The sequence below is a fragment of the Mustela putorius genome, unplaced genomic scaffold (genome assembly GCF_011764305.1).
Source record: "Mustela putorius furo isolate JIRA1106 unplaced genomic scaffold, ASM1176430v1.1 tig00003853_pilon_pilon_pilon, whole genome shotgun sequence".
Taxonomy (NCBI): Eukaryota; Metazoa; Chordata; class Mammalia; order Carnivora; family Mustelidae; genus Mustela; species Mustela putorius.
The window spans coordinates 11,349,552-11,370,316 of NW_025422005.1; the positions used below are offsets into that span (position 1 = coordinate 11,349,552).

Below are 20,765 nucleotides of genomic sequence, written 5' to 3' on the forward strand. Positions count from 1 at the left end.
TTTCTTTTTCTTTTTTTTTTATTAAAGATTTTATTTATTCATTTTGACAGATAGAGATCACAAGCAGGCAGAGAGGCAGGCAGAGAGAGAAGAAGGGAAGCAGGCTCTCCACTGAGCAGAGAGCCTGACTCAGGGCTTGACCCTGGGATCATGACCTGGGCCGAAGGCAGAGGCTTTAACCCACTGAGACACCCAGGCACCCCGACTGCCTGATTTTCTACAAGAGCTGGCTGCTGCCTTAGTTGCCCATCCACAGCCCCCAGGCTTTCTCCTACTGGGGCCAAGCTTCCGTTGAAGTTTAACTCACCTCAAGGACACAGATCTTATGTGTGCCCCTCCATGAACTGTCTCCAAGACAGCAGCCTGTGCAAAGGGCGTCCTCCGACTCCTCCCCGCCAGTTACGACACCCTGACCTCTACCCCATCCGAGAATTCCGCCCGCTTTCGTACTTTATGTGAATACAATCATCTGAGAAGCCTTTGTCTGGCTTCTCGCACAGTGTGTCTAGATTGTGTCCTTCAACATACTTGCCGGTGGTTTACTCTCCTTACTGTATAGTGTTCCCTGTGGGAACAGACCACACTTTGTCCATTTTGCCACTGATGACATCGCATTTGGGTTGTTTTTTAGCATTTTGGTCATTAAGGAATAGGACTGCTGTGAACATCCCAGCTCGTGTCTTTCAGGGCACGCACGTACACACTGTGTTTACCCTGTGGGTGTTTACCCCAGGGAAGAAGTGGATTCGCTGGGTCACTGGGTAGGCACGTACTCAGCCTTAGCAGATGCAGCCACACTGTGTTTCCAAAGTCATTGTGCTGGTGTGAACCCTGCCAACCGTACAGGAGAGGTCCTGCTGCCCCCCACCCTCACTGACACTTGAGTCTGTCTGGGGGCTTTGCATCCAGGCCCTTGTTGGTCTCACCTGTTGCCGGGAGTGGATGCTTCTGTGCCACCCACCAAAAGAGACACAGGATGAAGGGGATCAGAATGCAGGACAGAGACAAAGAGGCAGAGAGAGAGAAGACAGGAGGGAAGAAGGGAAGAGAGAAGGAATCGGGGAGGAAGAGAATCAACAGAGAAACATTAGGCTGACTCTGCCATGGGGCCCCACACCCGCTGCCCACCACAGCCACCCCACAGCTTAGTGCCTGCTGCTGGGACTGAAGCTTCGACTCCTGGTTCGCCCAGAAACCTCAGTGTGTCCTATACACGAACAACTGAATAAAATTCTTTCTCAACAGTTTCCTTTCAGGATAAAAATCTTTTGAAACACATGTAAAATCAGGGGACGCCTGGGTGGCTCAGTCTGTTGAGTGTCTGCCTTCTGCTCAGGGTCCTGGGATTGAGTCCTGCATCGGGCTCCCTGCTCAGCGGGGCGTCTGCTTCCCCCTCTCCCGCTCCCCCTACTTGTGATCTCTCTTTCTCTCTCTCAAATAAACAAAATCTTTAAAAAAGTAAAATCTTTGAAAATAGCCTGGGGTCCACTGAGCGGACAGACGGATCCACTTGGTCCCTGTAGAGAAGGAGTGAGCCCTGGGCGGGGAGGGGCTTCCAGAGATAGGGGCTTGGAGACCTGCTGAGCAGACAGCCTCAGGGGCCAAAACCCCTGCCCCAGACAGGCCCGCCCTCATCTCCTGTCCTGCCAGTCCCACCCCTACCTTCCGCCTTCTCCCACGGCAAGCAGGGGCAGGATCCTAGGTCCACGGCCAAGGCCAGACACCCAGGCCAGGCCTACCAGGCAGAGGCAGGTACCCCTGAGAGAAAGGCCCCCTGGAGATGCTTTGCCTGGATAACCTCACAGGGAGCTGGCAGAGGAGGGGGGCTGGCCTGGTGGGGCCTGGCGCAATCCCTGCCTCCCTGCCTAGCAGCACGGCCCCAAAGCCAGCCGCCGAGCAGCCCCCAGCCCAGCCCCCCGCAGCCTCGTGCAGACGCAGGTGTCGGCCCAAGTCCAGATCCGCCGGGGGCGGGCTGAATGGGAGCTTGTTTCCTCTGCTTGGCCAGCCTGATGCCAGCTTGGCTCTCCCCATGCAGATTCAGCACTGAAAGAAGCAGAGAGGCCCGCCCGTCTTCACTCAGCGCAGGAATCCCGATGCTGGACTTTCTGAGTTCCTTAAATCTTCAAGGGACAAAGGCTTTGCCACCTCCCAGGGGCCCCCACACTCTGGCTATGCAGCTCCGACACAATAAAAGCCGCCATTTTTGGCAACTTTGGATGGGCCAGGCACTGTGTTGGCCTTGTATTTCCTTCCTTCCTTCCTTCTGTCATTCCTTCCCCTTTTATTTATTTATCTGAGAGGGAGAGAGCACAAGCAGAGGAAGCAGCAGAGGGACAAGCAGACTCCCTGCTGAGCAAAGAGCCTGACGCAGGGCTCTATCCCAGGACCCCAGGATCATGACCTGAGTCGAAGGCAGACGCTTAACTAGCTGAGCCACCCAGGTGCCCATTTTTTTTTTTTTAAGACTTTATTTATTTATTTCTGAGAGAGAGAGAGAGAGCAGCAGGAGGAGCCGAGCGAGAGGGACAAGCAGACATGGGACTACATCTCACGATCCTGAGATCATGACCTGAGCTAAGACCAAGAGCCGGACGCTCAACCTGCTGAGCCCCCGGGGGGCCCCAATCTGGCCTACTTCCTCTCACAGCAGCTCCGTGAATTAGGCACGATGGTCACCATCAGTGTTTGCTGCTGTGGCAACAGAGGCTTAGAGCCATTCAGCATCTTGCCTAAAATCATGCAACATAGATGGGGCAATAGATTCCCCACCTCCGTCCAGGGGGAAGGCCTAGAAGCAGTGACACGTCAATACCCATGAGCACCCCCGGTGCCCAGATCTTGGTTTCTGAACACCATCTCCAATGAAAACAACTACGCGCCTTAGAGAAATGACGGATTCTAGCCCTCAGGCTGGGTGAGCACAAGACGAGCCTGGAGCATCTCCCAGCACCAGAAAGCGAGGACATGCTCAAAAGACAGAAATAAAAGGGGAGGGGCACCTGGGTGGCCCAGTGGGTTAAAGCCTCGGCATTTCACTCAGGTCATGATCTCAGGGTCCTGGGATCGAGCCCTGCGTCGGGCTCTCTGCTCAGCAGGGAGCCTACTTCCCTTCCTCTCTCTCTGCCTGCCTCTCTGCCTACTTGTGATCTCTGCCTGTCAAATAAATAAATAAAATCTAAAAAAAAAAACCAAAAACCAAAATCAGTAAGCTGTTGCTACAGAAATGGTTAAAATCAATCCTACTCAGATCTGGTTAAGAAATAATCACAGGGGCGCCTGGGTGGCTCAGTGGGTTAAAGCCTCTGCCTTCGGCTTGGGTCATGATTCCAGGGTCCTGGGATCAAGCCCTGCGTCCAGCTCTCTGTTCAGCAGGGAGCCTGCTTCCCCCACTCTCTCTCTGCCTGCCTCTCTGCCTACTTGTGATCACTGTCTGTCAAATAAATAAATAAAATCTTTTAAAAAAAGAAAAACTAAACTAAACTAAAACAGACACCGGAGCGAGTTGGAAAGAGCTCCCAATGGCCAAAGCTGGAATAATTTAAACAACAAAATACATAACTTAGTATTGAATTATAACCCAGAGGAAAGATCCATAAAGGCACAGGTCCTTTATAATAACTGATTACATAAATAGAGAAAAGGAACAGATCTTCCTCGCAGAAGAATATTAAATAATGGGATCCAGGTAGACGTACCCACCAGTTAGTGGGAGCGTGCCTTGAGAGTGGGTTGCACTTGCTTCCCAAGAAGACAGTATGGGAAGGGGAAGGTAGTAAACATCACAGCGGAGGAAGCAGACTCCAGTTTACCGATGTCAGCAAGGTTAATGTCACCAATAAGTCACGTGGACACCGCGCGGGCATCACATGCCTCCTGCGATCATGTGACAAGAAGGGCCCTTGGCCTCTGAGGTATTCGTCCCCCAAACCCAGAACTTCTGTCCAGTCATCAGAAAAACACCAGAGAAACCCAAATGGAGGGCCAGTCTAACAAAATTCTGACCAGAACTTCCTAAAATTGTCAGGGTCATGGAAACCGAGGGCGGACAGAGGAAACCGGTGCTGACCAGAGGACACCAGGGAGACATGACAACCAGACACAGTGTGGGATCCTGGATCCAATTCCTGGACCAGAAAAAGGACATTAGTGGGAAAACCGGTGAAATCCGAATAAAAGCTGGAGTTCAGTTAATAGTCATGTACCCGCGTTGGTTTCTTAGTTTTGACAATGGTACCATGGTAATGGAAGATCTTAACAGCAGGGGAACAGACATGTGGCACTCTCTGGGCCACCTCTGAAATGTTTCTGTAAATCTATAATTATTCCAAAGTAAAAACTTTATTTTAAAAAGTCACATGGTGGGGGGGGCGCCTGGGTGGCTCAGTGGGTTAAGCCTCTGCCTTCGGCTCAGGTCATGATCTCAGGGTCCTGGGATCGAGCCCGGCATCTGACTCTCTGCTCAGCAGGGAGCAGAGAGCCCCTGCTCCCTCCTCCTCTCTGCCTACTTGTGATCTCTCTCTCTGTCAAACAAATAAATAAAACCTTTAAAAAAAGTCACATGGGTATCAGTGTCTGAACCAGGATTCAAATTCAAATGTGTCTGTCCCCTTCGCCCACACACTGCACCCTCCCTGCACCATCTCAGGCTAGAAAGCCATTCCCAAAAGCTCCTTCATGGGTCTGAGTGGCTCCCCATCTGCCTATGTTTGCCTTCTAGGACCAACCTGGCTCACGTTTTCTTTGCCCCATGACCTCCTTTTGAGAGGTGAAGGATGCTCTGGTCCGCGCAGGTGTGTTTGCATCTCAAGCTCATTTCCCTGGTGTTTCTCCTCTCCTGGGTAATTTGGGTTTCAATGTTCATTGGCCTCCCCAGAAGCCACCTCTCCTGTGCAGCAGCCATCAGACTCCGCGTGGGAACCAAGGGGGTTCCAAGAAGGGTAGGTCCCCAACCTGACTCCAGGGCTAAAGCACATGACCTAGGATAGGTCTCTCAGCACACACCACCCCCTGGCCACCGTGATCAGCCCAGAGGCAGCCCCATGACCTAAGCTGGTCTAGTTAGAAAGCATCCCCGGACTTGGACAGGGAATGCTGGGACAAAGAAAATTCTCTCCTTCCAGGGGCACCTGGGTGGCTCAGTCATTGAGCTTCTGCCTTCAGCTCAGGTCATGACCCGGGGTCCTGAGATCAAGCCCCATATTGGACTCCCTGCTCAGCAAGCCTGCTTCTCCCTCTCCCTCTGCCTGTTTCTCCCCCAGCTGTGCTCTCTCTGTCTGTCAAATAAATAAATAAAATCTTTTAAAAACAAAATACCCTCCTTTCATGTTGGATGTGAATGAAGAAGCCCCTGGAGGCCTTAGGATGAAGACAATACCAAGGACAACCAAGTGGAAGAATGGAAAGAGCAGAGTCCTCAGTGATGTCACAGGAGCTGCTGGATCAAGCCTTGCTTGAAGCCCACCTTGTCCATATATTTCTTAGTTTTGAGAACTGTGGAAGGCTGAGACATGGTCCTCTAAAAGATATCTGCCTCCTAGTCCCAGAATTGGTAATTATTATCTTCTATGATAAACAAGGGAGGGGGGACAGATTTTTCAGGAGGGATTTAAGGTAAGGACTCTGAGATGGAGAGATTATCTGGGTGGACCTGAAATAAAATCCATGTATTCTTATCCTTGGGAGGCAGAAGTAGCTCTGACACAGACACACAGAGAAGAAGGCAGTGTGATTCCAGAGACAGAGTCTGAGTGGTGTGGCCACAAGCCGAGGAGAGCTGGCAGCCACCAGAGCTGTGAGAGGCAAAGACCCATTCTCCCCTGGCAGACATCCCCACTACAGGACAGAGTCCTGCCCTGCTGACACCTGGATTTTGGCCCAGCGATACTTATTTTAGATTTCTGGCCTCGGAGCAGTCAGAGAATACAGTCCTACTGGTTTCAGTCACCCGGTGTGCGATCATTTGTTACAGCAGCTATAAGAAACAGACACAAGAGCCAATAAAGTGTCTTCAATCTCTATGCCTGGTTGAATACGGTTTCTTGTCAGTTGCCACACAAAGGAGTCTAATTCACACCCAGCCCTGTCGTCCCCTCCTCCGGATAGGGGGTGAGCTCTCCCCACTGGGAGGCAGCTAGAGAGCCTCCTGACCTTTAGCTGGAGGAAGCGGGGTTGGAGGGGGCAGCATCAGACAGCTTGCAGACTCCAAGCCAAGGCATCATGGGAGTTTATTTACAGAAAAGTCACAGCCGCCAGGGCCCATGCAGGCTCTGGCCAGAAGACCCCAGATATATATACATCTCTCTATATATACGTCCCAGCACCCGTCAGCACCAGAGCTGTCCCCAGCTGGGTCCCTGCCAGAGGGACCAAGAGTCAGGCAGCATGAAGGGAGTGAGCCCCAGTCCTTGCCAGATATCACAGGTCACCTGTGCAGTCCCTATGCCAGAGGAAGAAACTGGCGTCGGCCCTGAAGTGGACTGGGAAGAGCATGAGGACGGGCTGCACTCCGGACGCCAGGCCATGGAACACCAGCAGCGGCCTGGGGCATGCGACACCAGAGGTCCCTGCAGACCTGTCCAGGAGCTGGGCACGGAGCTGGCATCCCACCCATCAGGCAGGGGGCTCCCCCAGTTTGCTGGGCGCACTTGTGATCCGCTTATTCTCTCGGAGGTTTCGAAGGCGGGCACTGAGGCTGCTGATCTCCTCCACATAGGCCTGGGGCACCCACCCCTTCTCACCATCTGCCAGGCGGACCCCTTCCAGCCAGCCTAGAGCCACACGGGCCAGGAGCAGCATTAGTGGCATCAAAGGGACACCAGGGCCGGGTCTGCCAGGGAAAGCCTAGGCCCTGATGCAAGCTTTGTCTGCACCCCGGGGGCAGAGGTGACCTCATCCCAGCGTCCCAGTTCCAGGAAGGACCCTGCCTCTAGCAGTCTCATAGATGAACTTCTGACCTGTTTTTCCTGAAATCCTCTACAAAGGGTATTTCCCATTCTTCCCCACCCGTCGCTCTGAATCCTCCAGCTTTGTAAGAGGGAAGTTCCTCCTCTTGTCTAACTTGATTCCTACATGCTGTGGTTGATCAACACTTGCACAACCTTTTCCTGTGATATCTTAGCCATCTAGCTACCTCCTGCCCACCTGGGTCCCATCAGGGAGGCCTTCCCAGGAGGCCCCTCTCACCGTCACTGGTTTGGGTCCTCACGGCCAGGATGTCCGTCTTCTCCAGAGTCAGCTCGTCTGGCTGCAAAGCCTTGTACGTCCTGACGCACTGAACCTGGGGGCGGTCTGACAGTCCAAGGGAGAGTCAGGGAGTCCCCAGGTAGAAGGAGGAAGGTGAGGGGTCAGAGGGTGGCTGCTGCTGCTTCATTTTCTCTGCACCTCCGTCTGCTCACCCTGGCCACCCTCCTCTCTTACCCTAAATACAAGCCCTTGGTAAATCCAGTCCCTGCCAGCTTGGGTTATTGCCCAGGGCTCTCACCTCCCCAGCTCAGTCTAACACCTTGACGCTGACCTCCAGGTCAAGGTCCACCTGCCTCCAGACACTCCCCACAAAACACTAATGGTCCCTTCATCTGCCCCTGTTGGTACTCCAGGGCTCCCTCTAATCCGTCCTTCTCAACTGGGAGTCAAGTTACATCACCTCCCCGCCAATTATAACCCTCTGGGGCTTCCTACTCCTCTGAGTAAAATCCAAAGCCCTCCCTACAGCCTACAAAGTCCTACATGGCCTGGCATTGTGCCTTCACAAGCCCCTCTTCCTCACTTCTTCCCCTTCACCGGACCCTTGCTCATGGAGCTCAGCAACACTAGCTGCCCTGCTGTTCCTAAACATTCTGAGCTCCCTCCTGCCTCAGGGCCTTTGCACTGCCTATCCTCCTCCCAGGAGAACTCCCCCCCAAATCTTTTCATGGTTGCCCCTCTTCCTCCTTCAGGGGCCTTCTCTGACCACCTCTCAGGAATGCGAGGCTCACCCCACAGCTCAAACAGGACTCTTAGCCCAAGCCAGAGAATCTGCTTCAATCTAGGCCCACGGCTCTTTCTACCACAGGAGACAGGCTGGCAGTATTGAGAAAACCACAGGCTTTGGGGCCAGACCTGGCTTGAATCCCAGCTCTGCTCTCCACTGGCCTGTCTGACCTTGGGCAAATTACTTAGCATTTCTGAGCCTGTTTTCTCAGATATGAGAAAATGAGTCTACCCAACGGGCTTATCAGGAGGATTAAGTAAACTAAATGCGTATAAAGGCGGCCAACACCAGGCCTGATGAGGAACAAGTATGGGTAGAAACAAGCTCCCTTCCTTTTCCCTTCGTTAGCTGAGCCCTAACTCCCCGGCTCGGCAACCCTCAGCCACAGCCTGGTGTCCACTGGATCAGGGGTCCCTCTCGGACTGGGCAACACTCTGGCTTACCGGCCTCACTCACACCCCAGAGAGAAGCCTCTAGATCAACAGAGCTGATCCCCCATCCCGCCCCACCCCACCCTGTGGCCACTTTGGTTCCTGCTCCTTTGCAACAGAGGCAGAGGCAAAAGTGGAGACAGATCAGGGCGTCCGTCTCAGCTCTGCGGCTTACCAGTTCGGTGAACTTGGGTAAGTCACTTTAACCTCTCTGAACCGCTGTTTTCTAGCGGGTAAGATGGGCTTGTGCGGGGATGAAACGGGAGGACACAAAAGGCTTTGCCATCAGGCGCCGCCTGAGCACTGGGAAGACGGTGGCGGTGGCGGGGAGGTCCGGCCTGGCTTAGGCAAATGTCGCTGCTCTTCCAAGGGTCTGCACGGCAGCCCCCAATGGCCCCAGGCTGGCTGGTCTCTCTCCCCGCCGGCTCGGCCAGCAACAAGGCACCAGGATGGGAGGAAAGGGGGAGAGCAGTGAGGGACCCAACCCCGGGGGGATGTGGGCCCGGAGGCAGACTGCTACCTTGGCCCTCGCTGAAGAACTCTTTATCCTCCTGGGAGCTGGAGGGACACAGGGCTGAGATCCATCGCTGCTTCTCACTTCTAGGGAGGGGGAGGCTGAGTTGCCACAACGTGCAAAGTACAGTCTCCCAGGGCCAGGGTGGTGAGACAGGGCTGGGAGGATTGGGCATGGTGTCTGGACTCGGGGCATGCCCGCCCCACAGCCCTGTCTGTCCCCAAGCCCGCGCCCCACCCAGCTCTGAGCCCAACAGAGCAGGCCCGGAAGCCGCTGGATGCCAGCTCCACCCGTGGCCTGCCTCAGGCCCCGTCCTACAACCCGCCCAGGGGTTCTCTCCCCCCACGCCCAAGCCCACTCACTCCGTCCGGGCCCTCAGCAGGAACTGGTGCTTCGCGTGGGGCCCATGGAGGAGCTGGAGGAGGAACACGTGGCCGGGGACGCCTTGCAGCTTCCGGCTCAGGTCCTTCACCTGGAGCTCGGCCATCCTGGCGTGGACGAACACGGCGAACTTCCCTAGCCTGCGGGACCGGGGCAGGTGAGGTCAGCCCGCTCACCCTCGGGCTCCCTCCCCGGGGAAACTCTCGGAAGGCAGTCACCTCCCTAAAAGCCCGCAGGCCCCCACAAGGAATGGGGAGCGCAGACTCCCTGGCAGACGAAAAAGGTGACAAAACTAGTCCCTGCCCCTCAGGGCACACTTTCAGGTTCTCTGAGTCCCTGTTCTAAAGAGCCAACAGGCGGCCCCTCGGATGAGACCCCCGTGCTGCTTAGTGTCTGACTCTCGGACCACGAAGAAGCTGAACTATGTCTCTCCTTTGCTATTCTATCCTAGTGCTCCACACTGCCAGGCCCATCATTCGGGTTCAAAAAACACTTGTGGGAAGGATGGGGAGGGGAGTGGGTCAAGGATGTCCCACAGGTCCTTTCTTCTCAACCTGTCTGAACAGCAGTCAGTATCTCCCAGTCCAAACCAGACCCCTTCACTGTTCCCCAGTCCAGGGAAAGACTCCGTCAAGTAGCCCAGGAGGAAACTCAGCCATCATTCCAGCCTCTTCCCTCCCTCTCCCCACACACCCCGCCAGCAGCTCCACCCTACCCAACTCCTGACTGTCCCTGGAATCCGTTTCCCACAGGCCCCCTACCATTTGGGGGTGGATCTACTCTCATTTGGGCAATTGTAATAGCTTCTGGTCTCGCCCCTTCCAGTCCATCCTCCAAACTGGCCAGGAGTGAAATGTCACTCGTCTACGTAACTCTCCATGCTCCCCATGGCCCTCAGAAAGCACAGTCTCTGTCCGATGGCTTTCAACAAGCCCACCTCCTTCTTCTGGCCTTCCCCTCTACGAATCTAGCCATATTTAGGCTTCATCCTCCCCCAAACACACTCTGCTATTATACCCTACTGTGACTTTGCTATATCCTCCCAAACTCCTTCTCCACCTGGAAAACTCCTATGTATCCTTCAAAACCCAGCTCAAATGTCCCTTCCTCTTTGAAGTTTTATAGATTCTCACCCCATACCAGGGGATGCTACAGCAGGAGTGCACCTTTCCCCTAAAAACCCTGACCAGGTGGTTATAAGGATATAGCTTAATTGTCCTGAGAGCTCCTATAGGCGGAAATGACCCTAGCACCCTTCAGGGCCCGGAAGAGAACAGGGATTCGGTGACACTTTCGTGAGTGAATGAATAAACCAAGAATAAACCTTTCCCATAGCCTAAGAAGTCCTTTCTTCATCACATCCAGCCTGAAGGTTTACCTCACTCAGAAAGACTTCTCCCTCATCCCAAACTGTTAACAATCATAGCTAACATTGCGTGTGTGTTCACTGTGTGCCAGGTACTATGCTAAGCTCTTTCCCCGTCTTATTATCACAGAGTCTCCCTACATATAGTCTCTATGTTACAGATGGAAGACAAGATAATACAATGGTTAAGAGCCTAGGATGGGACATCAGACAGACCTGGCCTCCCCTGGAGCCCTCTTGGCTTCTGCACTTACTAGATCCATGCTGTTGAGAATAACAAGGGAGCCTACTTTCCAGGCAGATGCTTAGAGAACTAGGGATAATAGTGCAAACAGTGGGGGTACCTGGGTGGCTCAGTGGGTTAAGCCTCTGCCTTTGGCTCAGGTCATGGTGTCAGGGTCCTGGGATCGAGCCCCACATCGGGCTCTCTGCTCAGCAGGGAGCCTCATTCCCCCTCCCCATCTGCCTGCCTCTCTGCCTACTTGTGACCTCTCTCTCTCTCTCTGTTAAATCAATAAATAAAATCATTTAAAAAAATTATGCACACAGCATGCCTGGCACAGGACAGGCACTCAGTAAATGCTGGCCATTATCTGGATGAGTTGGGTCAGAGCTGAGACTCCAGAATTATGCTCTTAATCTCTGCTCTACTCGTCTTAAGCTCAGAGCACCATTGAGTCCTCTGCACACAGCCTAGCCCTTGGTTCTCAGGTCTGGAAAATGGACTGGCCTCACATCGCTGCCTTTTCTGGGGGAGCCTCCAAGGCTCAGGGTGCCCCAGCAGCACAGACAGGGGCTTCCAGGCCCAGTGATGCCTGACGGCAGGGAGAAGGGACCTGGCTCCGGTCTACCTCCCGCACCCTGCCTAGACTCACTCCTTCCGCCGGGAGAGCAGCAAGCAGTCATTGAAAAGGTGCAGGTAGACTGCCTTGCTGGACAGCTTCAGCTTGGCGGGTGGCGCTGCGGGCAGTGGTGCCAGCTCCACTAGCTCCCCATGCCGAACCAGCCAGCGGGCTTGCGAGATCAGTGGGAAGATCTGGAAGTATGCGGGAGGCAAGGGGGAGAAAAGGTCAGGCCCCGGACAGCAGGGCAGACAGCACAGAACAGGGGAGGGGAGGGGAGGGGGGGTGAGGAAGTGGCCTGCTGTGCCTGGGGAAGGACAGAACGAGAGTGGCCCCTTGGTGGACCCCACCCCGCCAGCGGCAGGTGTGCACCTTGCCCTCAAAGTGGATCTTCTTGCTCAGATGGATGAGCTCCTCTGTCCTCTTCATGGACTGCACGCTGGCATTGCACTCTTGCACCAGCTGGGGAGGCCGTGTGTGAGTCATCTGTGGTCCCCCAACCCCGGCTCCCAGAGCCCAGCCTCAGGCTCCCACCTGGGAACCAGAGGCTCTGCTGGCTGGGGCTCATTTGGAGATATGCCGGGGATCTGGGGGGCGGGGTCCTGGAGAGCTGAGCTCACCTCCTTGAGTGCATTGAAGGCTCTGGTGGCCATGTCTTCATCTTCCGAGCCCTGTGCTGTCCGTTTCAGGATGTTCTAGAGGGTGAGGTTGGTGTGGTGAGACAGACCGGGACCTCTACCCATAGCCCTGCCCGCCAGTGGTTACCCAGGAGGGGCTGTGGGAGGCATAGCACCATTCCCCCCACAGCTCTCACTGTAGCCTGGTGCCCTCCACGTACCTCGACCAGCATCTTGAGGCGGGTGATCCTCTGAAATGGCAAGATAAGGAAGGAGGTGAGGGGCAGACGTTGGCATACGGGAGACTCCTCCAGGCGAGCCAGGATGCCAGGGAACTTGGGGTTCTCCAGGCTGGAAGATGGGGAGGGACCTGAGGTCACAGATGGGCTCATAGATCCTATGAACCCCCATGATCCATGACCCCAGCCACCCTCTTGGTTTTTCAGGTGTCTTCCTGTCACATCCTTCCTGCCCTTTGGGGTGGGGTCTAAGCTGACCCCGGTCAGAGAGCCCTATTCAGGAACCATTCCCGCCTAAGACTCCCTTTATCTCCAACTCCCACCACCCCACGCCCGCCTTTCAGAGCCTCCAGCCCTACAGCAAGCGCTGGTAGGTGCGCTCCTGGTAGGCCTGGTTGGTGACATAGGGCAGGTACACTCGGCGGAAGGCTGGACAGTGGTGCAGCACAATGTCACACACACTGAAACGCAGGACATCTGCCTCCAGCCGCTGCTCCAGGTCCTGCAGAAACCTGAGGGGTCCGGTGAGAGGTCAAGGTCAGGGTCAAGGCGAGAACCCAGACCTGGGAGCCCGGCCAGTCACAACAGGCTCTGCCCCGCCCCCACCACACCTTACCGTACCACTCCCTCACCTCTCGCTCGTGCTCTTGACTTCGGGTAGTTTGGAGAACAGCCATTGCTTGTCCTGCACCCCCAGACATTCGCTCAGTTCAGCAGATCCTAAGAAGTGGCCCACGGCCACCGACAAGCTGTGGATGTAGGACGCCTCGGACGTGATCAGCTCAAATTTGGCCTGAGTGAGGGGGAGGCGGGATCGAAAGGGCTGGACCGGCCCGCCTCAGACACTGTGAACTCACCACCCACCCTTCCGACGCCGCCTTTCCCTCCCTGTCCCCCTGCTGTTCCAGCCACTTCCGATGACCTAGTACCTGCCGGGTGAACGGGACCACCTCTGGCCACGCGCTTTTGTTCAAACTCAACGGAAGACCTCGATTGAGGGGTGGAACCCCTCGCTCCACCCATCGGGCCTGCACCCCCCAGCCGGGCCCTCTCAGTCCTTCGCCCACTAGGCGTTTCCTCTCCAGAGGGCTCCGCCCCTCCTGGTCCCCGCTTTCGCGGTCCCACCTCGGCAGGCCCAGCCTGACTCCGCCCCTCGGCCGGCCCTGTTGGCTCCGCCCCGGACCCCACCCCTGACCCCACCCCTCCTTCCCGCGGCGGCTCAGTCCCCGCTAGCCGCCAGCCCCAGTTCCTCGCACCCACCTTTCGCATAGACGGTCCCGCCGGCCCCGCCCTCTCGTGGCCCCGCTTTCCCCGCTGGGTCCCACGCCCACCTCCAGCAGCGTGCAGTCCCGCTGGCCCGGTAACCCTGGGCCCCGGGCCCCGCTAAGTCGGGGGACCCGTCCCCCGTCCCCCTGGCCCCGCCCCCGCTGTGGCCCCGCCCCCTGCGGGCCCCAGGGCCACCTCCCGGCCGGCAGCCCCGCCGGCCCCGCCCCGCCGGCTCCCGGCGCCCACCTCCTGCAGTTTGCAGTCGCGCAGGCTCAGCGTGGCCAGGACGCCGCTGCCGCGCACGTCGGGGATGTCCTGCCACAGCGAGAAGGTGGAGCCTCGCGCCGAGCGCTGCGCCCGGAAGGAGCTGCTCGGGGAGAGGTTGGCGCGCGGCGGCCCGGGCCCCTCCTCCGCGCCCTCCGCCTCGTCCCCCGGGCCCTCCTCCTCGCGCTGCTGCCGCCGCAGTTCGCGGGCGCTGGCCACGTCGCTGTATTCCTGGTAGAGGACCGCTGGGCGGGGAGAGGGGCGGGGGAGGGCCGTGGGGCGCCCGCCTGCCGGGTCCGGCTCCTGCCCGGCTCCCCGAGAGCCTGCCTCAATAAACGAGCCTTTCGGACGGTTCGGGTAGCGGGACACCGTGAACTCGTTCACTCACGCACTCACTCCTTCCACCCACTGCGTGCTGGGCACTGTGCTCGCTCCTGAGATTCGGCTCTCCCTCCCTCTCGCCAAGATCCCAACCTCTCAACTCTCCAAACCCCCCCCCCCCCCCCAGCCCCTTCGTCCCACGTACTGTTAAGGAGAAACCGTGACTGGCGCCGCTCGCTGGAGCTCCTGGACCCCAGAGCCAGCTCTTCCGGCGTGTACAGCCTAGGAAACGGACAGGGTCAGGGCCCTACTTCGCCTGCACCCCTGCACCCCTCCTCGGACCGAGCGCACAGTGGGAGATAGTACCTGGGCTCGGGCCAGCCGCTATGGCACCCGCTCGGGTCAATAGGGGCTGGCATCACCAAACCGTCTACCCTCATCTCTACACTGCGCGACTCCCTTCCAGATGATCTTCCTAGAGAGGGCGAGAGCTCTGAGGGTGGGTGGCTCCAAGAATGGCGCCGGGCGCTGGGGTGCCACGCTGCAGCTGACCAGCACCCAGTCTCAAGTGTGGGCCTTGCCCCATGCTGCATCTGGTTCATGGCCTGCTCTTAGGGCCCAGGGGAGAAGCTGGTACCTTCCCGAGCTGCGCCAGTGCCTGACCCTGGGGTCAGCACCCTGGCTGCTGAATTCCGCCCCAGACGCAGGGAAGAGTGCAGGCGGGTCATCAACTCGGAGGCTGAGAAGCGCCTGCGCTCAGGCCCCTCCAGGCCTACCCTGGAGGGTAGGGACAGCTCCGGTGGCCTGGGCTCCTCTGTGCTCAGGGTCTGCTCTGCTGCCTGGCCAGGCTCGAGGAAGACAGCATGGGCTCCGGGGCTGCCAGGGAGCTCTTCACGCTGATAGACCCGCATCTTGCGCCCTGTGGGGAAGTGGGGTGAGCGCACTGGCTGGCATCCACTAGGTGCTCTCTCCACTCCTCCCTGTTGCTACCCTGTGGCCCGGAGCATCTGAGGGAAAGGTCAGTATTTTGGCCAGGATCTGGTCCCCATCCCCAAATGGGATCAACAAGAGGGCTAGTAGAGAGAACAGAGCGCCTGACTGCAGTGGACAAAGGGCCAAGAGCTCAGGACAGCCCCTCATCTGCTGTGCAGCCTCTGAGAAGTCACCTGTCCTCCCTGATTTCCAGTTCTCTTGTCACTAGAATCTACCACTTGTCCTGCCTGTTTGGGGGAACTGTGGGGCTTATGAGTCTTAAAAGTGCCACCCAACTTCTCCCCTGTCTGTCCCACTAGGCCACCACCCCCTCACCCAGAGTGACTTACATGCAGATTTCTTCTCCGAACCGTGACTGGCCCGGCGCTGTGGCTGTGGGTGCTGGGGACTCCAGGGTCCCTCCAGAGCTTGGGGCTGGGCACTAGGACAGTGTGGCCAGCTGCCAGCTCTGCTGGGCCGCAGCCCCCCACTGGTGGAGATCTCGGTGTCTGGGACTTCCGGGGATGGTGGCCATGGCAGCCCTTGGAGAGGAGCAGGGGTCCCCAGGGACCAGCGGCTGCCGGGAGCCCGAAGCTCCTCTGGGGCAACAGGGAAGAGATCCAGACACACAGGGCTCGGGGGCTGCAGGGTGGGCAGCTCTGCAAAGGACAGACTCTCCTGCTGGCACACAGCTACTGGGCGGCGGTCAGTGCCACGTGGCCCAGCCAGGTGGGACGGGAGGGTGGCAGGTGGCCCACAGTCCATTCCTCCTTTGCTCTGCCACCCACCTGGGCCTGCAGGGGAAAAGGTATGAGAGGCAGACACAGAACAGGAGGCTGGCCAGCAAGCCACCTTTGTCTTGGAGGCCTGGACAAACCCTTGTGTACACACATGCGCACACATCTGTTCAAGCACACTCACACACCTAATCGCATAGTAACAGCTCATACTTACTGGGCACTTACCAAATGGCAGGCCAAGTGCTTTTTATATGTCATTTCATCTAATCCTCACCACCCTGAGGTGACGCTAGTTTTATCCCCATTTTTTTAGGTGAGGTCGGGGAGGCACAGAGGTTATTTGGCATAGGGGAGAGCCAAGATTCAAACCCAGGCAGTCTTGCTTCTGAGTCTGTGCTTTGAACCAGCTCGTGCATTTTCAACTCTCACTGACCTATGATCAGACACACATACATATGTTGTCACACAATCTGTGTATGTTCCATGCACATGCACACATGCTTCCTTCCAAGGAGACACATGGACATACACACTTTCATGGGTACACTCAGACACTTCATATTCACAGGCTTACACATTCACACTTTTCACACAACTACATATATTCACAGACTCTTTCTCTCTCTCTCTCTCTCACACACACACACACATGCTGACCTATTAGATATTTATGTATCTGCTCAAGCTTTCTCACACTCCTGTTCTATTCACACTCACACACCGAGATATCAACGCACACACACAGGCCCAGAAGTCCTTGCTTTGGTGTTACCCAACCTCCCCTCCCATGCCCAGAGTTGCAGCCTTCAGCTCTGAGTAGTGCCCACACCCTGCCAGGCTGGCTGGGAGGGTCACAGACTGGCAGGCGGGCCACCACGGAGATCAGGCTAGGCCCTCCCGGGAGAAGGGCAGGGAGATGTCCCAGCTCCCCAGTTTGGGGCGAGAGAGGGGTTCTTCCCTACCCGGGCTCTCAGCCCCAGATCTAGCCAGGCTGACTGGGTCCTCTCTGGGCAGGAAGTCATCCCCAAGGAGTCTGCCAGAGCCTCGGGACAGGCCTGATGACAGAGGGATCTGAGCCCTCACAGCCCTTCCCCAGGCCCTCCACCGGCGGTCCTCCCGCAGCCCCTCACCTCTCCAGCCGAGGGCCGCTGCTGATCTTGTTCTGCTCCTGCTCCCCGCGGCTGGGGAAGCCCTCTCTCTGCCCAGCTGGCTGGGGGAGATCCCACCCAGACAAAGAGTTTGATTCATCAAACCCTGTGGTGAGGCAAGCGGGAGGGAGGGAGGGAACAGGCAGCGGGCTGGGCGGGGGCCTACCCTTGCCTGGCCTCACTGTGGGCAGGCGGGGCAGCAAGGACCCCCCCCCCCAGAGGCCCCCTGTGGCCAGAGGAGCAATGCCCAGCCTGGCAGGGCAAGGAGACCCAGGAGACAGAGATAGAGACCCAGAGATACGGAGAGACTTTAGGCAGCATCTCAGGACGGGAGACACCAAAACACTCCAACCCAGAAAACCACAGATGCCGAGACATTCAGGGACCCAGGGATGGAGACAGAGAGACAGAGATACCGAAAATGTCACAGACCAGATACTCAGAGACAGATGCAAAGCCCAGAAAAAAAACAGGGAGACAGATGGACAAACGTTTTGTGGCCCATGCGTTGCCAGTCTAGTGAGGGAGCTAAAAATGAAGACAGTTTCAACTCAGGGTTGGCAGGAGCCAAGCCAGAGGAACCATCAGCGCTGGGTTCGACTTGACCTGAGCATTCCAGGAAGGCTTCCTGGAGGAGGTAACGGCTAACTGTTCCAGCTGAAATAGCCAGGGACCCAGTAAACATGGATAAGGAGAAAATCTTGACTTGAGAGAAACGGTGACGGTGTCAGTGACCGAGGGATGAGGGAGGGATGGAGGAGAGTACCGGGGGGAGGGGCACCACTCTATCTGCACAGCTTCTCCCCTGCTCTCTTCAGTGCCTGCCTGGGGTGGGGCTGCTCCCAAGAGACAGTTACTCTGCCAGGCCCTCTCCACAGGGACAACTTTAGCATGTACCTTAAACCTCTGTCCATCTGAGCACATCTCTGTTTCCTCATCTGATAAATAGGCCACTCATACCAGCTTTAAAACACTAAAGTGTGAGGGGCACCTGGGTGGCTCAGTGGGTTAAGCCTCTGCCTTTGGCTCAGGTCATGATCCCAGCGTCCTGGGATCGAGCCCCGCATCGGGCTCTCTGCTTGGCAGGGAGCCTGCTTCCTCCTCTCTCTCTCTGTCTGCCTCTCTGCCTACTTGTGATCTCCATCTGATAAATAAATAAATAAAATATTAAAAAAAAAACAACACTAATGTGTGAATCAATGACAGCGCGTGTAAAGCCCCTTGCATGTGGTAGGAGCTTCGTAGTTGATAGTCATTCTCCTGAGTATTATAATTAGTCTTTCTCTAGTCGGGCAGGTGGCCTGGGTCATCCCACGGATGGGGAAACTGAGTCAGTGAGGATGAGACCCACCGTTCTTTGTAGGAGCGTGAGGAAGGAGACTCGGGACCACTGCCTGCCAGAGAAGTCTCTTTCTCTCCAGGACTCTGAAGTTCTTGACATAGAAGTCCCACTTGCTTCCGTGAGGACCCGTGTGCAAGAATACACACGTGCTCTGCTCCCCTTATATCCTGGGAGATCCTCTCCACTTGGATCTCGGAAGCCCCTGGAAGGCAGGGAGCACACCACCCCACACCCTCCTGAGTTACAGGGATAAATGAGCAAAAACATGGAAGCCTTGGGGCAGGAGCACCCCCTATTAAGAGCTTAGAGGAGAAGCCTAGGTGAATGCCAGGGGAAGGTGGTAGGTTTTCTGTAGAGAGGAGGCTGGAGGCAGGTCCCTAGGGGAAAAGTCAGGGATGAGTCAACCTCCACCTCTGTCAGACCAAAAGGCAATGACCCATCTAGCTGGGATACCAGCCCTATGGCCTTCCAAAGATGTGGCCCACTCAACCTTGGTGCTCGGGACCAAGGAGACGTTGAGCTGTGTTCATATTGTGTGCAGCTCATCTCTGCTAGTAAAAAAAAAAAAAAAAAAAGGAAAAAGCCTCAGGAAGAGAACTGGCCCCAAGTAGCATGTTCATTCCCGGCCCCAGAAATGATCACTGAATATTCTAGTGCCAAGGGTCATTCTGGAACCTATAGGGGAAAACCCCTAAGGTTCAAGCCCAGTGTTGACACTACCAGCTGTGTGGCCCTAGGCGAGTCATAGCCTATTCCCGGGCCTCTGTGTCCCCATCTGTAAAGTAACATGGGAAGTCCCTCTTGGCTGCCCCCTCTAGGAAGCTCATGTCATCATGAGTGTCTCCATGGCCAGAGAAGGACAGTAGGGACCAAGGAGGGCTCCATCCAGTGGACGCTGCTAATCACACAGACAAGGAACCCACTTGACAAGGCTGGCAGGGAGGGTCTCTGGATACTACTGTGGTTCAGGGAGAGCACCTCTGGCTTCCTACGCCCAGGATTTCCCTGGCCCCTCCCTGGTCCCCCTTGCCCCAGTGCCCAGAGGAGTAGGGCCCTGCCATGGCCCCTGTGCCCTTTCAGGGACAAAGCCGAGTGGAAGGTCATGGCCGGAAGGGGGATCCAAGCCAAACAGGCTGTGGAGCCTCAGGAGGCCATAAGTGGGTGGGAGCCTGGATCAGAGGCCAGGCCGGCAGCACAAAGGACGCACTCTGGGAACACGGGCGGGAGGAGGATAGTACTGCCGGCAGCAGGGTGGGGCCCTACCTCAGCCAGGGAGCTCCGTCCAGCCTCCGACACGGTCCAGGGCTCCAGACCACCTGGGGGCTCTGGGGTTGCAGCTGGGTCCTCAGGGGGCGATGTCAGCATGGCCCCTGAGCCGGGCAGTGCACGATCCTGGGTATTGTGTGGGGCGGGGAGGGGGGGAGGCGAAGGCGGAGGGAACCTCGCAGGCAGGCGGGCGGCTGTCTCAACGTGCCTGCTCCCCGCCCCCCTTCCCCAGAACCGGTTTGGCCAGTCTGGGGTACAAGAGGGGGGCTGGAACAATGGGAGTCCTATGCCCAGGAGAGGTTTTGAAGGACCCCAGACCGATGTCCTAAAGATGGAGGAAGCACTGCTTTTCTGTCCAAGAAACAGTTCACCCCTCTTCTGAAGCTAACCCCCACATAAGACATGCTGGGGGAGGAGTGGCTTCACAGAGAAACTTCCAAGCCTTGGACTCCTCAGGGACCCTGAGAACTCTGTAGTTTGCTGACCCTCTCTGAGCTGGCTACAGCACCCATAAAATAGGAACACTCGTTTCCATGGTGGAGAGATGGAAATCACGAAAGTTGGTGATGTGAGGCATCGAGGACCAGCCCGACCAACCCTTTCAGCATCACTGCTGTCATGAATGACCCATCCTCCCCTGCTGCCTGGAATGACCCACCTTGCCATTTCCAATGGCCTCCTCCTCCAGGAAGCCTTCTGGGTCTGTAGTCCACACTGAATGAGCCCTCAATAAACCAACAGCCCAAGCAGAACCAGCCTCCAGTAAGGAGACTGCAGCAACCATGCAATCATCCCAAGCCCATGAAAGGGAAAGCTGTTCTTTTCCTAATACTGCCTGCCACTTATTTAAGCGCTCCATAATGGCCAGACACTCAGTGTTAATTCCAATATGTACACAAATACCAATACTCATGTTGTGAATAAATTATTGTGCACTATGTGCCAGGCACTATTCTGAGCACTTCACATCTGTTTACAGGTTTCCCCCACTACCCCAAAGTAGAGCCTTCCTACAAAAGCTTTCCTAAGCCAAAAATGGCACAAAATGAAGAAGCAGTTACCATTAATGTATATGGAAAAATGTTTT

At 56.4% G+C, this 20,765-nt stretch overlaps 1 protein-coding gene across 7 annotated transcripts; it reads right to left on the reverse strand.

Moving 5' to 3' along the window:
* Window positions 1-5,227: 5,227 nt before the first annotated feature.
* Window positions 5,228-19,905, reverse strand: ARHGEF19 (Rho guanine nucleotide exchange factor 19). Of its 7 annotated transcripts, none has more exons than XM_045063822.1 (16): window positions 19,676-19,905; window positions 15,533-15,976; window positions 14,848-15,129; window positions 14,577-14,685; window positions 14,416-14,492; window positions 13,872-14,134; window positions 12,992-13,152; window positions 12,719-12,871; window positions 12,342-12,471; window positions 12,124-12,198; window positions 11,876-11,965; window positions 11,537-11,697; window positions 9,277-9,435; window positions 8,921-9,000; window positions 7,183-7,287; window positions 6,206-6,767 (listed from the first exon to the last, which is right to left on the reverse strand). In XM_045063822.1, exons 2-16 carry the CDS (start codon window positions 15,945-15,947, stop codon window positions 6,610-6,612), a joined length of 2,418 nt encoding a protein of 805 aa, XP_044919757.1. In that variant the 5' UTR covers window positions 15,948-15,976; window positions 19,676-19,905; the 3' UTR covers window positions 6,206-6,609. The 7 variants fall into 7 exon arrangements, with proteins under 7 accessions (XP_044919755.1, XP_044919757.1, XP_044919753.1 ...); XM_045063818.1 differs by lacking the exon at window positions 19,676-19,905 and adding an exon at window positions 17,053-18,128; XM_045063817.1 differs by lacking the exon at window positions 19,676-19,905 and adding an exon at window positions 17,053-17,109 and having other exon boundaries at window positions 15,533-16,355.
* Between the last annotated feature and the right edge of the window lie 860 nt (window positions 19,906-20,765).